Source organism: Panthera tigris, chromosome B4, assembly GCF_018350195.1.
Source record: "Panthera tigris isolate Pti1 chromosome B4, P.tigris_Pti1_mat1.1, whole genome shotgun sequence".
NCBI lineage: Eukaryota > Metazoa > Chordata > Mammalia > Carnivora > Felidae > Panthera > Panthera tigris.
The window spans coordinates 20,197,172-20,213,566 of NC_056666.1; the positions used below are offsets into that span (position 1 = coordinate 20,197,172).

Here is a 16,395-nt window from a genome sequence, read left to right on the forward strand (position 1 = left end):
ATGTCAGCAAAGGCCAGGTGGGGAGCTGTAAGTAGGCCTGCTTACCTATGCCAGCAAGGGGATATTAGTGGAGTGTTCTTAGAGGCAGCCTACTGGTAAGTGAGGACACCCACACCTGCCCAACCCTAGGAAGATCCACAACCACCCTCTCCTGAAGCTATAAAGCAGGCCATTGACTTCCACCCCTACCTGAGTGTTAACAGGGCAGCAACTCTCCCCTTCCTCACCTCAGCTACAGCATTGCCATAGAACATCAGGTAAGGTAGTATACTTAAACAAGATTCTGAGAACTATAACATAATAGCCAAAATGTCCAAGTTTTAATTAAAAAAAAAAAAACCCTCATCAAACCAAGAACCAAGAATATCTCAACTTGAATGAAAAATATAATCAACAAGATGAAAAAGACATCCAAAGGATCTGACTGGGATTTTAGAGAAGGCATATAAAAATGGTTTGACATGTAATAATGAACATCCTCAAAACAAATGAAATAAAAAGTCAACCACAAAGACCCAGAAGACATACAGAACCAAGTGGAAATATCAGAACTGAAAATATGCTAACTAAAATAAAAAAATGTAATGATTGAGAACTCAACAGAAAAATGGAACAGAGAAAGTAATCAGTTAAATTGAAGACAGAATAATAGAAATTGCCTAATCTGAAAAACAGAAAATAAACAAAAAAATAAATAAAAAGAGCAGAGCCTTGGGGACTTTTGGGAGCATAACAACACTCCATTAAACAACAGCAGAATATATGTTCTTTTCAAATGCCCATGGGATATATACTTAGCTAGACCGTATCTTGGGCCATAAAACACATCTCAACAAATTTAAATGAATTGAGATCATACAGAATGGGTTTTCTTTTTTTTTTTTTTCTAACAATTTAACGTTTTTTTTTTGTTTTTTGTTTTTTGTTTTTTTGAGACAGTGAGAGACAGAGCATGAACAGGGGAGGGTCAGAGAGGGGGAGACACAGAATCTGAAACAGGCTCCAGGCTCTGAGCTGTGAGCACAGAGCCCGATGCAGGGCTCGAACTCACGGACCGCGAAATTATGACTTGAGCCGAAGTCGGCTGCTCAACCGACTGAGCCACTCAGGCGCCCCCAGAATGGGTTTTCTGACAACAATGTAACCGAACTAAAAATCAATAACAGAAAAATAACAGGAAAATCCCCAAACACTTGGAAACTAAATAACATCCCTAAAACAATCCAGGTATCAAAGAAGTCTCAAGGAAAAAAAAATACTGAACTGAGTCAAATGAAAATATAATGTATCAAAATAGGTGGGACACAGACAAAACAGTGCTGAGAGTGGAATTTTAAGCACTAAAAGTTTACATTAGATAAGATGAAAAGCCTCAAGACCATAATCTAAGCTTCCATATCAAAAGCAAACAAAACCAAAACAAGATTAAGCAGATGGAAGAAAATAATAAAATTAAGAACAGAAATAAATGAAATAGAAAACAAAAGCAATAGATAAAAAACAATGAAACAAAGAACTAGTTCTTTGAAAAGATCAATAAAATTGACAAACATCTGGCAAAACTGACGAAGAAAAAAAGTTACCAATATTAACACTGAAACAGGAGAAATCACTACAGGACATGCAGACATCAAAAGGATAGTAAATTAGTTTTAAAAACAACAGTGCACACATAAATTTGACAACTTAGGTGGAACTGACCAATTGCTTGAAAAATACAAACCACTGCAACTCCCCATAAAATAGATATATAAAATAGATATTTGAATAGCCTTGTAATTACAAAATAAATTTAACTTGTAATTTAAAAACTCCCCAAATAGGCCAATATTAAATGGTCTCACCAGGGAATTCTACCAAATGTTTACAGTATTAACACCAATTAAATACAGTCTCTTTCTGAAAATAGGAGAACGCTTCCAATTCCTTAGATGTTAGTACTACTCTGATACCAAAACATACAAAGACAATCCAAAAAGAAAACTATAGACCAAAATCTCTCATATGGATGCACAAATCTTTAGCAAAATATTAGCAAATAGAATTTGGCAATGTATGAAAAGAATTATATACCAAGATTATATGATATTTACTGCAGGGATGCAAGTCTAGCTCAATATTCAAAACTCAATCACTATAATACACCAAATTAACAAGTAAAGAAATATCACAAGATCATCTTAAGTGATACAAAAAATAACAAAAGTCAACCTTTAGTCATGATAAAAAAAACTCTGAAAATTTGGAATAGAGGGAGACTTCCTCAACTTCACATAAAGTATCTAACAAAAAACCCCTACAGTTTACATAATTAATGGTAAAACACTAAATGCTTTCCACCCAAGTTTGGAAATAAAGGAAGAATGTCCTCTCACACCACTCTTGTTCAACATAGTTTTGAAAGTTCTAGCTAGCGGGGCACCTGGGTGGCGCAGTTAAGTGTCCGACTTCAGCCAGGTCACGATCTCGCGGTCCGTGAGTTCGAGCCCCGCGTCAGGCTCTGGGCTGATGGCTCGGAGCCTGGAGCCTGTTTCCGATTCTGTGTCTCCCTCTCTCTCTGCCCCTCCCCCGTTCATGCTCTGTCTCTCTCTGTCCCAAAAATAAATAAAAAACGTTGAAAAAAAATTAAAAAAAAAAAAAAGAAAGTTCTAGCTAGCAAAATAAGAAATGAAAAGATAATAAAATGCATATAGATTGAAAAGGAAGAAATGAAACTACCCCTATTGTCATATGACATGATTGTCCATACCGAAAATTCAAGGAACCTATATAAAAACTTCTATAATTAACAAGTAAATCTAGCAAGGTTGCAAGATACATAATTAAATATAAAAATTAATTGCATTTTGGGCATCTGGTGGCTCAGTCAGTTGAGACTCCGACTCTTGGTTTTAGCTCAGGTCATGATCTCACATGTATGAGATCAAGCCCCGTTTCAGGCTCTGTGCTGACAGCATGGAGCCTGCTTGGGATTCTCTCTCTCCCCTCCCATGTGTGTGTTCTCTCTCTCTCTCTCTCTCTCTCTCTCTCTCTCTCTCAAAAATAAATAACCTTAGAAAAAATTAAAGAAAAAATCAACTGCATTTCTTTACCTGCAGTGAACGCATGGAAAGTGAAATTAAAAACCCAATACCATGTATAAAGATTTGTATACTAAAATCTACAAAACACTTAAGAAATCAAAGAAGATGTAAGTAGCCAGAGATTAAAGGACTCCAGATAGTTAATATCCACTTCTCTCCAAATTGATATACAAGTTTAACATAATCCCTAAAGTTTCAGCAAGATTTTTTGCGGATACACAGGTGATTATTCTAAAATTTATATATAAAGGCAAAGGAACTAGATTGGCTAAAACATTTTGAAAAAGGATAGGAAAGTGGAAGAATCACCCTAGTTGACCTAAAAAAAAAAAAGGGGGGCGGGGTGCCTGGGTGGCTCAGTTGGATGAGTGTCTGACTTTCAATTCTGGCTCAGGTCCTGATCACAGGGTCATGGGATCAAATCCACATCAAGCTCTGAGCTGAGCATGGAGCCTGCTTAAGACTCTCTCCCTCTCTCCCTCTCTTCCTCTGCCCCTCTCCCACTTGCACATTTGCATGCACGCACTCTCTCTCTCCAAAAAAATTTAATTTAAATTTAAAAATAGTGCTAGAACAACTGGCTATCCATAGGCAAAAAATAAAAAATAAAACTTTAACCTAAACCTCACACCTTACAAAAAATTAACTCAAACTGGATCATAGATTTAAATGTAAAACATAAAATTAAAAAAATTTTAGAAGAAAACATGGGATAAAATTTTTAGAATAGGGCTCGGTGATATATATATTTATTATATATTTATATATTTATTATATATTTATTTATTAATATATTAATATATATTTTATATATTTATTATATAATAATTATTTATTATATATTTATTATATATATATATATATATATATATATATATATATATATGACCATGATGAGATATCTCTACAAACTTACTAGAATAGCTAAAATTTTAAAAAGTGAGAATACCAAATGCTGGTAAAAGTACAGAGGTATTAGATCTCTCATATATTACTGGTAGGAATGTAAAAAGGTACACAAGCACTCTGGAAAATAATTCGGCAGTTTCTTTGAACTCTAAACATAAACCTATCACCCCCAGCAATCGCACTTCTGGTCATTTATCCCGGATAAAAACTAGGTTCACCCAAAAATGTACACCTGACTATTCACAGTAGCCTTATTTGTAACAGTCAAAAACCATAAACAACCAAAATGTCCTATACTGGTGAAAAGTTCAACAAATTGTGGTACAGCCATACCCGGAATAAACAGGGACGAACTACTGATACATGGAACAACTTCAATGGATCTCACGAGTCTTATGCTGAGTGAAAAAGCCAATCTCAGAAAGTCAAATATTGTATGATTCTCCAAATCACATTCTCTAAATCATATAGTCAAAGTCAAAATGACAAACAGAGATAAAAAATAGATTAGTAGTTGCCAGATATTAGGGATAATGGGGGAACCGGAGGAGATGGGTGTGATCATAAAGGGGTAGTGGCTGATTGGGATGGTGGTTACATAAATACACGTATGTGATAAAATGATAGAGAACTACACACACACTTCATATCAAGGTCAAGTTCCCGGTTTTTAGGAGGGTACATGGGACCTTCTCTACACTACTTTTGCAACTTCCTATAAATCTATAATGATTTCAAAGTAAAAAGTTAAATAAAAAAGCAATAATTCGACAAGCGAAAACTAGATATCCACATACAAAATAATGAAGTTGGACCCTTACCCACTATGAAGTGAAGTCCGAATGGATCAAAGACCTAAATGTAAGACCTTAAACTATAAAATTCTGAAGGAAATACAGGGCAAAAGCTTTAAGACACTGGATTTGGCAAATGACTGCTTTGATATGACAACAAAGGCACAGACAACAAAAGAAAAAATAGACAAATTAGACTTCATGAAAATATTGTGTGCATCAAAAGACAATGTCAACTGAGTAAAAAGGTAACCCACAAAATGGGAGAATATATTTACAAATCATATATCTCATAAGGGATAATAGCCAGAATATATAGAGAACTCCTAAAACTTAACAAAATCAATCCAATTCAAACTTGGTATTGAATAGATATTTCTTTTTTTTTTTTTAATGGTTTATTTTTTTATTTTTGAGAGAGACAGAGACAGAATGTGAGTGGGTTAGGGGCAGAGAGAGAGGGAGACACAGAATCCGAAGCAGGCTCCAGGCTCTGAGCTGTCAGCACAGAGCCCGACGTGGGGCTCGAACTCACGAACTGTGAGATCATGACCTGAGCCAAAGTCGGCCGCTCAACCGACTGAGCCACCCAGGCACCCCACTTGAATAGATATTTCTTTAAAGAGACACCCATCAAGATGGCTACAATAAAAAAACAAAACAAAACAAAATCGGTGTTGGCAAAGATGTGGCAAAAATGGAACCCCTGTGCACTGTCAGTGGGAATAGAAAATGGTATAGCTGCTATGGAAAACAGTATGTTGGTTCCTCAAAAAATTAAAAATAGAATTATCGTATGATCCAGCAATTCTACCTCTGTGTATATCCCCAAAAGAACTGAAACCGGGGACTCAGAGTTATTTGTATACCCACGTTCATAGAAGAATTAGTCACAATAGCTAAGAAGTGAAATCAACCCGAGTAACCGTTGACAGAAATTTGAAAGGATAAGCAAAATGTGGCACACACATAGAATGGTATATTATTTATCCAGCCTTAAAAAGGAAGGAAATTCTGACACATGCCACAACGTGGATAAACCTTGAGGACTTCATGCTAAGTGAAATAAGCCAGTCACAAAAGAAAATACTATGTGATCAGCCTTACAGGAGATACTTAGAGTAGTCAAAATCACAGAGACGGAAAGTGGAATGGTGGTTGTCAGGGGCTGTGGGGAGGTGAGACTAGGGAGTTACTGTCTAAAGGGTACAGACTTTCAGTTTTTACAAGAGGAAAAGAGCTATGGGAGATGAATGGGGTGATGGCTGCACAACATTATGCGCATACTTAATACCACCGAACTATATACTTAAAAATGGTTAAGATGGTAAATTTTGTTAGGTGTGTTTTACCATAATAAAAAAATACTAGGGGAAAAAAAGAAACAATACAGTGGTTTTATTGTAGCAATCATGAAGAAAGGAAAAAAGAAATCCTAATATTAAGTGGCTAGGTACTTGTGGCTTGGGATAAAATTTCCAGCGTCAGCACCATACATGGGACCATATTTCATTATACACGGAAATAAGGAGGATATACTCTGTTAATAAGCTGTGTTAATAAATAAGCTGTGTAGATCGCTCAAAAAGCAGTTTTACTGATAACAAAGATCTTCTGGTCAACAATGTTACTGAAAAGTTTTAATAAATTCTTTTAACAAGTGTGAAGTAGAAAAGAACAATACAGTAAGTATTCCATTAGCCCATTTGACAAGTATTTCCTGAGTTACCTATCATCTATCTGGCATTGTTCTAGGCTCTGGGGTTACAGCTGTAAACAAGACAGACAAAAATACCTTCCTGCATGAAGCTTATACATGGACACATTATTTTATAAAAAGCATAATATTAAGAAGTATATTTTTAGTTCGAAATTAAGTAAATTAATTGTTAAAATTTTAGTTCAAATGTAACTAATCGAAAGCCATAAATGTTTACATATTCAGTTGGATAAAAAGGTTTTAAAATCATTTCAGTGGGAAAACTAAGATTGTGTTAAGACGGCATTATACTAAAGCCTACACCACATAGAATTTGAAATATTGAAGGAATTGTAAATTTACATTTGAGCTGTATGATTGAAAAAATCCACATTCCGTTGTTCCTTGAGCAAAGTACCTAAGAAATAATACTGTTCTTTAGATATTCTCTGCCTACACATAAACTCTTGGGACCGGGGCTCCTATTAGGTTTTACTACATAACACAATTCCTAAGCTAAGGTACAGAGTTTCTGTTTGGTCATGTTTCCAAACGTACTGGAGCTACTGACTGGAATATGCTTTTTCTTAGGTTATCTCCGACAGTGTTCTCCCACCCACGAGCACACTGTATTACCACAGGGTAAATGTGCTAACCTAAACTGGAGTTACCTCTACCCTATCTCCTTTGTCCTCCTCACAACCAACCCCTTCAGTCAGCACTAGCATCTCATTTCTTCACGAACCTGAGTTTTCTAAAAGCCAGTCTTCCTTTACCCTAGGGAAGGTGAATGTTTTCTCATCCTGTCCCCCTAAAAAGTCCTCCACCTTCTCGCTGTACTTAGGTCCATCACTGGGGTGTGCAATGGGGACCACAAAACTAGGAGAAAATATAACTAATGTCTGGAACCATCATATCTGCAGCCAAAAAAGTACTTGACGGTAAGGCTTTGATTACTTGATTTTGTTTCTGTTTGACATCATATAAGGTACGGAGAAAAGATAATAGAAATATTAAGTTTCACTTCTATTCTTCCTCCCCCAATTTTGTCTATTCAAATTTTCACCTTTAGAGCCAATTTATTTATAAAATAACTCATTTTTCCCGTTCATGATATGAGTTGTTTCATTATAGTACTTAGAATTTGCATCTATTGACTTAGAAGAAAACTCATATAATTAGAGAATGTATAAAAATATCATTAACAATGAAAAAGTCGTATTTATAAATATTCCACGTATTGAAATATAAAACATAAAAATCGATTAAGCTTGTAATAAATACATAAATAAATAAATAAATAAATAAATAAATAAGGGCCTCTAGTTTTCCAAACAGATATCACATCTTCTGCATAGACTCCCAGAACAATGATATTTATTTTTAAGAAATCGTCCTTTCCGTATTTCCCGTTCTAACACACTGTTTTAATGAGACCACCACACCTTACGGTCTGGCCCTCCGAGGGTATTGCACAATCTCAGCAGTAGAGCAGATTTCTTGAGGGCAGATTAGCAATTAGGTCATGAAAAACAGGCAGCATAAAATAGCTACTGCTAATCTACATGAGAAGCATTTACTCAATTAAGCAGATGGAAATGTTATTATGAACTCAGTACTCCAATGATGGTCTTTAAAATTAAGAAGGATAGGGGCAAATGAAATGCACACTGGGGGATTTGGGGCCTTTATATATTAATTCTAAAGTATACAATGCAGAACACTGTAATGAAGTTAACAAAATTAATTAAAAGATTCTTTGCATGTAACCATTAGAGACTACATTAAAAAATACATGACAGTTTCTGACATTATTAATAATGTGACTGTACTTTAACATTCTTAATGTTGATACCATGACCTTTCCCTAATATACCACTGATACCAAAAACATGAGCATGAGAAGTCTTATTACTCATGGCTGGGATGAATACGGTTTTTAATATGCTTTCTGGTAGTGCTGTTTCCATTTTGAGTTTCAATAACTGATGAGCTCGTGATGAATTTTCAAATATTTAAAAGATTACTACGTATTTTTACTAGCAAACAGAGTTTTCATGTATTTATGTATTCGAACATGTGTTTCTTTACATCATCTTTTTATTAGACAATAACAAAAAAACCCAGAATTATTAATCTGCTTAAAAACCTCCATCAAACTCTTAGAACAAAAATCTTCAAGTGACTTTGGGAAAATGGTCACAAACAAGGAATTTTTACATTGTGATAAAATATCTTACATTGTGATACATATTTTATGTCTAACTCCTATTTTCCAAGTTTTAGTGTATAAACTTAACAAGTTGTTATTACAGAGTTCTAATATATATGCCAAAATTATAACAATTAAGTGGTTTGTTACAAAAGCTACATAAAAATAAGCTGTGCCTATGAAAGCTATAAAATGTATATTCACATTAACTCTAAATATTACATTTAGGCTTTTATTGATTTACTCAACGTAATTAAAACTTCTCAACAATTACTATAACAAACTTGTTTCAATATTTTTAATATAACAATAATAGTCATTTGCCCACTCTTTCTCCCCAACGCATATCTTTATATGTAATCTTCTATCATCCTGAACTCTTTCTTAACAGAAATGTACTTTTTGATATCCTTGGCTTGAAAATTACATAGTATGTAGAGTTGTTGAGTTTATTTAAGTTTATTTAAGTTTAAGTTTATTTACTTTGAGAGAGACAGCATGTGCAGGGAAGGGGCAGAGAGAGAGAGAGAGAAAGAGAGAGAGAGAGAGACAGAACCACAAGCAGGCTCTGCACTGACTGAAGCGGGGCTCGAACTCATGAAACCGTGAGATCAGGACCTGAGCCGAAACTGAGAGTCAGACTGACTCCTAATGGACTGAGCCACCCAAGTACCCTGAAACTTTATAAGTTAAATTATGTGCTCCTTAAAACAGAGTTCTATACAGGATAGGTGCTCATTAATATTCATGGCATGACATTAATTCATATATTCATCCAATATATCCATTTACTGTGTGCCAGGACACTGTAGTCAATTCTGCAGACATAAAGATAAAAAAGAAACAGCCCCTGTTCTAAAGCTGCCCAGACACCTGAAGGATTATGGTAGGGAGAAAAACGGACCCTTGAAGATGTCCACATTCTATTCCCGGAGTCTGGCAATATTTTACCTTAGATGGCAAAAGGGATTTTGCAGATATGATTAAGACTGAGCACCCTGAAAAGGGAGACTATCCCGAATTACCCAAATTTGCCCAGTCTAATCACATGGGCCCTTAAAAGCAGGAACTTTTCCCAGTTACAGTCAAAGAAAGACGTGACTCCAGAAGCAAAGTCGGACATCACACTGCTGCCTCTGGCTCAGTCGGTTAAGCCTCCAATTCTTGATTTTGGCTCAGGTCAAGATTTCATGGTTCGTGAGTTGGAGTCCCACGGTTGGACTCCATGCAGACAGTGTGGAACCTGCTTGGGATTCTCTCTCTCTCATGTGCGTGCATTTTCTCTCTCTCTCTCTCTCGAAATAAATAAGCTAAATTTTTAAATGTTTATTTATTTTTGAAAAAGAGAGAGAGAGAGAGAGAGAGAGAGAGAGAGAGCGAGCAGGGAAGGGGCAAAGAGACAGTGAGACAGAGAATCTGAAGCAGGCTCCAGGCTCTGAGCTGTCAGCACAGAGCCCAGTCGGGGGCTCAAATCCACAAACCGCGAGATCATGACCTGAGCCAAAGTCGCATGCTTAACTGGCTGGGCCACCCAGGTACCCCAATAAATAAACTTAAAAAAAATAAAGCAAAGTAAAGGGAGGAGGGGCTATATGTGGGAAAGATGTAGATCTGTCAAAATGAGACAAAAAGACCAGGGCTGGAGAAATGCCTTCTTTAATTGTATGTTTAACTTTTCCTAAAATCAGCAAGTACTGCCTTTAGTGTTCAAGAGAAGACTTCAACACATTGATAATTTAGTCCAGGGTTTTCGTGTTGTATAATAATACATCAACTAATGATGAAGCAAAGACTTTCAAAACAAAAGTCATTGCTATTTTCAGGTTTCTGATTTGATACTGTTTTACAGCAAGTTGAATGACCAACTGGACAGAAATGGCACTAAATATCAATGACAATTACAACACTGGGGTATGTTAGGACTTCCTTGATTTGGGATGCTTCCTAGATTTGACAAACTATATGACTTCATGTGGATTTTATCCCCCCTCTGATACTGAACTATGGGTGGTTCAGCAATAACTAATAGAGTACTTTCCACATCTAATACATTAAGGAAGTAACTGCTCTTAGAGAATGGTAATGAAAGCACAGAAAACTTAATTACTTTTGACTTTAAAGGAAAATCCAAATTTAAATAGTCAGTCTTATATGATATTGTTAACACAGTAAGAAGACAATGTTTAAAACTCACTTTGAAGTGTTTCAAGTTCAGCCCGACTCAATGCATCTTCCTTTTTCTTCAATCTTGTTTCTTTATATTTAGCATAAAACTCCCCAGCATCCTTAAAAAAGAAGTTACAAAGAAATTAACATAAAGCTCCGTTTGCTTTGATACTACGTCACGCACAACTTCATTTTAAAGCCGTGTATTGTCTTCCTTTCAGTTTATGGTTTTAAATTGTATGACGAACAGAAGAAACAATAAATGTTTCTCCCTGATTTTTCTCTCTCAGAGAGCTTATTTATTAAGGCCAGAACGCGCGTGAGTATAAATCTAAGGGGAGTTTTTTCTCTCAGACATGGAAGGGAGGACTCCTCTTCCTGTTTTCTACCACTGTTTGTGTTCTCAACGTTGGGCTACTCCACGGACAAAGAGCAGACACACTCGCTGAATTAAGCTAAATGGGTACAGTAAATTATGTTCCTGTGACGAACAAAGCACTATTTTCATACTCATCCCTTCACCTCAAAAGATTTTCAAAATTATCATATGCAAATCTGATTAAGAAACCTATCTGACCCTGTCAATACAAGCGAAGATGTCATTCCTCCTTCCACCACACTTACAGATCAGTTCCTGTCATGGAGGTTTGAGGACTGAGGACACACTTAGGTGGCCAAATACAGTGGCTAAAGTGTCAAGGAGTGGCACACAGGCAGGACTCTAGCAGAGTGCTGAAAAAAGATCAGGCCTACAATAATCACAAACGTGGAGATCAACAAATTGATGCTCTAAGCATATGAAGATGCTGACAATGAGAAAAACAGAACAGGTAATTTTCCACTACCTCTTGGCTTCAACTACATTCATCACACAGCAGTACTACTTGTAACTGCCAGGCCACATTGTGCTTTTAAGTCTTTGCATGCCCTTTGCCCACTAACTAGAATATTTTGCTCCCCTGCCATATTTTTGATGAACTCCTATTCATCCCTGGAAACTATTCAAGCATCACCTCCTTTTGCAAGGTTTTCTGACCTTCCCTGGCAGAGGAATTCTCTCCTGTATACTGCTTCTGTGTTTAAGCACACTTCTAGGATTGCTTGTATCATGCTATATTCTCTCTTAGAAAATGGGAAATCTGAGACAGGGGTACTTGTGTGCCCAGAGCACAGAATCTGGTATACAACAGGTACACAATAAATATTCATTGAACTGAACTAGGTCAAAATATATGAGCAATCTTGTAAAGGAAGAAATGAAAGGGCTTGTGTGTGGAATAGGAAAAAGAGAGCTATTAAGGATAACTCTAGGGTAACATTCCAAGATTTTAAGATTCCTAGGGCAGATAAATCATAGACTCATCTGAGAGGGTTTATTTTTGAAGGAACATACAGGAACAAAAGCTCTATCTTGAGTCAAATGGAAATGCATGAACACTTAAACCCTAGAATGGAATTTTCTCTTTTCATCTGTGACTGTCCAAGAAGAATTGAAGCTTTTCTTAGAGTCTGTATTTCTTGGGCTTGTATCAGAACTCTTCCATCTGATGATGAATTAGGTAAAAAATAGGCATTCCTAAAATCACTGGATCAGTATAATAAAGATGTATCTCTTATTCTCCCATTCTCATTTTTATGTTCCTACCTCATTTCTACCAGAAGGACTCCACAAGCCCTGGGTCAGCGAAATAATGGCATAACTTGAAGGGTACAGAAAGTCATGAACCCAACATACTCATCCTCCCAGTCCATATATACTTTAAAATGCAACAGGATTTGGGGTTAAGGATTTATAGCCCCTCAACATTCCCTGCACCCCTAAAAAAACCTCAGCCCTGGAATACTCTTATTTTCTTTAAGCCACATCAGTCATTTGTTCCATGACGTGAATGAATGAATGAATGAGCTTATTACCTTCTTTCCGGGCAGTAGTTTTTATTTTTTATTTATTTAAAAAATTTTTTTTAAATGTTTATTTACTTTTGAGAGAAAGAGAGTGAGAATGCAAGCTGGGGAGAGGCAGAGAGAGAGGGAGACACAGAATCCGAAGCAGGCTCCAGGCTCTGAGCTGTCAGCACAGAGCCCAACGCAGGGCTAGAACCCACAAACCTTGAGATCATGACCGGAGCTGAAGTTGGACACTTAACCGACTGAGCCACTCAGGCGCCCCCAGGCCGTAGTTTTTAATAGTAGGGAAAAGGTGAGGATAGCACTGGACCCTTGAAGGGAGCAGGAAAGGTGGCACCATACAAGAAAAAGGGGCACAGATAAGTTATCTATGAGATGTGAAAGAAGGTAGGTTGAAATCAAACATCACAGTATAGTATAGTGAGAGAAAATACAGTGATTACTAGGACCGAGTTTGGAGCCAGACATGACTTGAATTAAGGTCTCAGCTCTGCCTTCTTTCAGCCTAAATAGGATTCAGCAAATTACTTCACTCAGCGTTGTGTGAATTATCTCATTCATAAATGGGGACGATCACAGAGCTACTGCGAAGACTGAAGTGCTGATACATGTATCAAACACTCAGAAGAACATCTTGCGCACAGGCCCTCTATACGTTACCTATTTTTATTATTACTTCTTATTTTACCAAAGCCTTATTCTCTACCACAAAAAGTGAGTTTTTCTGCTTCGGACCTCACCAAAACTCCTGCAGAATCCTGTAACTTCTTGCTTATGAGGCTCTCTTCACCTGCACCCTCTCAAAACAAAAATCTTTTACTTGGTAATAGCAGCCTCTTCCTAGTGGTTCTACCAAACTTGAATATTTCTCTGGTCGTGTTTCTGCTTCCTGCTACAGTACAGAATTCCACTAAAAATTCCTCTTTGAAATTACCCATTTGACCCAAAAATCACACTTATCTGAGGATCATTATGCACTCACTCACTTTACCCTACTTCACCTAATTCCAAGAGTTTTAACACATTCCCTAACTGCACTCACGGTTTGTTCTAGGCCAAGAATCCATTCCTTCTTTTGCTCCATTTCTAAGCATTTATTTAAATGTTCCTCATCCTTTTTCTTGTCATATCTTACTTGTACTTGCAAACCATAATAACAATATGCCTACTCCAGAAAGGCTCACTTCTGTAAGAAACCTATCTCAAAGAACTCTACTGCATTCAACACCCTACACCACTCCAACCCTCCTTGTGTGCAGTTCGGTGTACCACACTTTAAGGTACACTGACAAACTGGAACACTTTAAAAGGAAAGTGATCAAATGGTAGGGAAGCTTGAAATTATTTCTTAAAAGGGGGTGGAGATCAGATGAGAGATAACCTGATAACTATCATAGAATATCTTAAGGGTCATTACAGGAGAGAACGGTGTATTCTAGAGATGGAAGTTTTGATTTGGGATAAATATAAAGGAGAGCTTTCTAATAATTAAAATTACCTTAAAATGAAAGAGACTGATCTTGAAGGTAATATTCAAGAAGAGACCTATGGCTATTATTTAAGGTATATTCTAAGTGAGAATCACATAGTCAAAGGGGTTGAATGAGAGTAGTTGTTTTGGAATCAAAAACAAATTTTTTTTTTTTTTTAGTTAGTTTGTTTCAAGTTATTATTTGACTTCCAGTTAGTTAACGTATTGTGTAATATTTCTTTCAGGAGTAGAATTTACTGATTTATGACTTACATATAACAGCCAATGCTCATCACAACAAGTGCCCTCCTTAATACCCACCAGCATTTTTTTTTTAAAATTTTTTAACGTTTATTTATTTTTGAGACAGAGAGAGACAGAGCATGAATGGGGGAGGGTCAGAGAGAGGGAGACACAGAATCTGAAACAGGCTCCAGGCTCTGAGCTGTCAGCACAGAGCCCGACGCGGGGCTTGAACTCACGGACCACGAGATCATGACCTGAGCCGAAGTCGGACGCTTAACCGACTGAGCCACCCAGGCGCCCCATACCCACCAGCATTTTAACCCATCCCCCTGCCCACTTCCCTTCCAGCAGCCCTCAGTTTGTTCTCCATAGTTAAGAGTCTGTTTTATGGTTTCCTCTCTATTTTTCCTCCTATGTTCATCTGTTTCATTTCTTAAATTCCACAGATGCATGAAATCATACGGTATTTGTCTTTCTATTTCTGAATTACTTTGCTTATGATAATAGTCTCTAGCTCCATCAACATCATTGCAAAAGGCAAGATTTTGTTCTTTTTTTGCGGCTGAGTAACATTCAATTGCACATATATGCCACCTCTTCTTTCACTTGATCTTGGCCAAAAGGCCAAGAAGCGATATATACACAGTACCTCTTCTTTAATCCATTCATCAGTCGACGGACATTTGGGCTCTTTCCAAAATTTGGCTAGTGTTGACAATGTCGCTATAAGTAATGGGGTGCATGTTTCCCTTTTAATTGCCATTTTTGTATCGAGTTAATACCTAGTAGTGCAAATGTTCAGTTGTGGGATAGTATTCTCTTTTTAACCTTTTGAGGAACCTCCATATTGTTTTCCAGAGAAGCTGCACCAGTTTGCATTTGTACCAACAGTGTAAGGTGGTTCCCTATTTTCTTCGTCCTCCCCAACATCTGTTATTTCTTGTGTTGTTAAATTTAGCCATTCTGACAAATGTGAGGTGAATCTCATTGTAGTTTTGATTTGCATTTCCATGATGATGAGTGATTTTGAGCATCATTTCATATACTGTTAGCCATTTGTATGCTTTCTTTGGAAAAATGTCAGTTCATGTCTTCTTCCCATTTCTTAACCGGATTATTTGTCTTTTGAGTGTTGAGTTTTATAAGTTCTTTATATATTTTGGATACTAACCCTTTGTCAGATATGTTATTTGCAAATATCTTCTCACACTCTAAATGTTGCCTTTTAATTTTATTATTTCATTTTATTCACTGTGAAGAAGCTTTTCATCTGGGTGAAGTCCCAATAGTTGCCTCCCTGCCTTCCTTCCTTCCTCCCTGCCCCTCTCTCTGTTTTTCTTTCTTCCTTCCCTCCTTCCTTCCCTCCCTCCCTTTCCTTCCTTCCTTCCTTTCCTTTCTTTTCTCTTTTCTTTTCTCTTCTTTTTTTTTCTTTTCTCTCTTCTCTTCTCTTCTCTTCTCTTCTCTTCTCTTCTCTTCTCTTCTCTTTCTTTTCTTTCCCTTGACCCAGGAGACATATCTAGTATGGCTGATGTCAAAGAGATTGTTACCTGTGTTCTCTTGTAGGATATTGATGGTTTCCTTTATCACATTTAGGTTTTTCATCCCTTTTGCATTTACTTTTGTGTATGGTTTAAAAAGTGGTCCAGTCCCATTAAAAGCGGTCCAGTTTCATTCTTTTGCATGTTGCTTTCCAGTTTTCCCAACACCATTTTTTAAAGAGACTGTTTTTATTCCCTTTGGACATTCTTTTCTGCTTTGTCAAAGATTATTTGACCATGTAGTTTTAGGTCCATTTCTGGGTTTTCTATTCTGTTCTGTTTATCTCTGTGCCTTTATTTGTGCCAGAAACAAAAAAAAAATTTTTAATAAAAAAAATGAGTAGTTGTTTTGAAACATTGCCCCCTCCC

General features: G+C 36.7%; 1 protein-coding gene across 1 annotated transcript in view; it reads right to left on the reverse strand.

Annotated features, from left to right (window-relative positions):
- The window catches only part of DNAJC1 (DnaJ heat shock protein family (Hsp40) member C1), a 218,669-nt gene that overhangs the window by 112,178 nt on the left and 90,096 nt on the right, over positions 1-16,395 (reverse strand). The window contains exon 7 of the mRNA XM_007081343.3: positions 10,892-10,982. Coding sequence (XP_007081405.2) covers positions 10,892-10,982 — 91 coding nt within the window. The remainder of the gene's footprint in view (positions 1-10,891; positions 10,983-16,395) is intronic.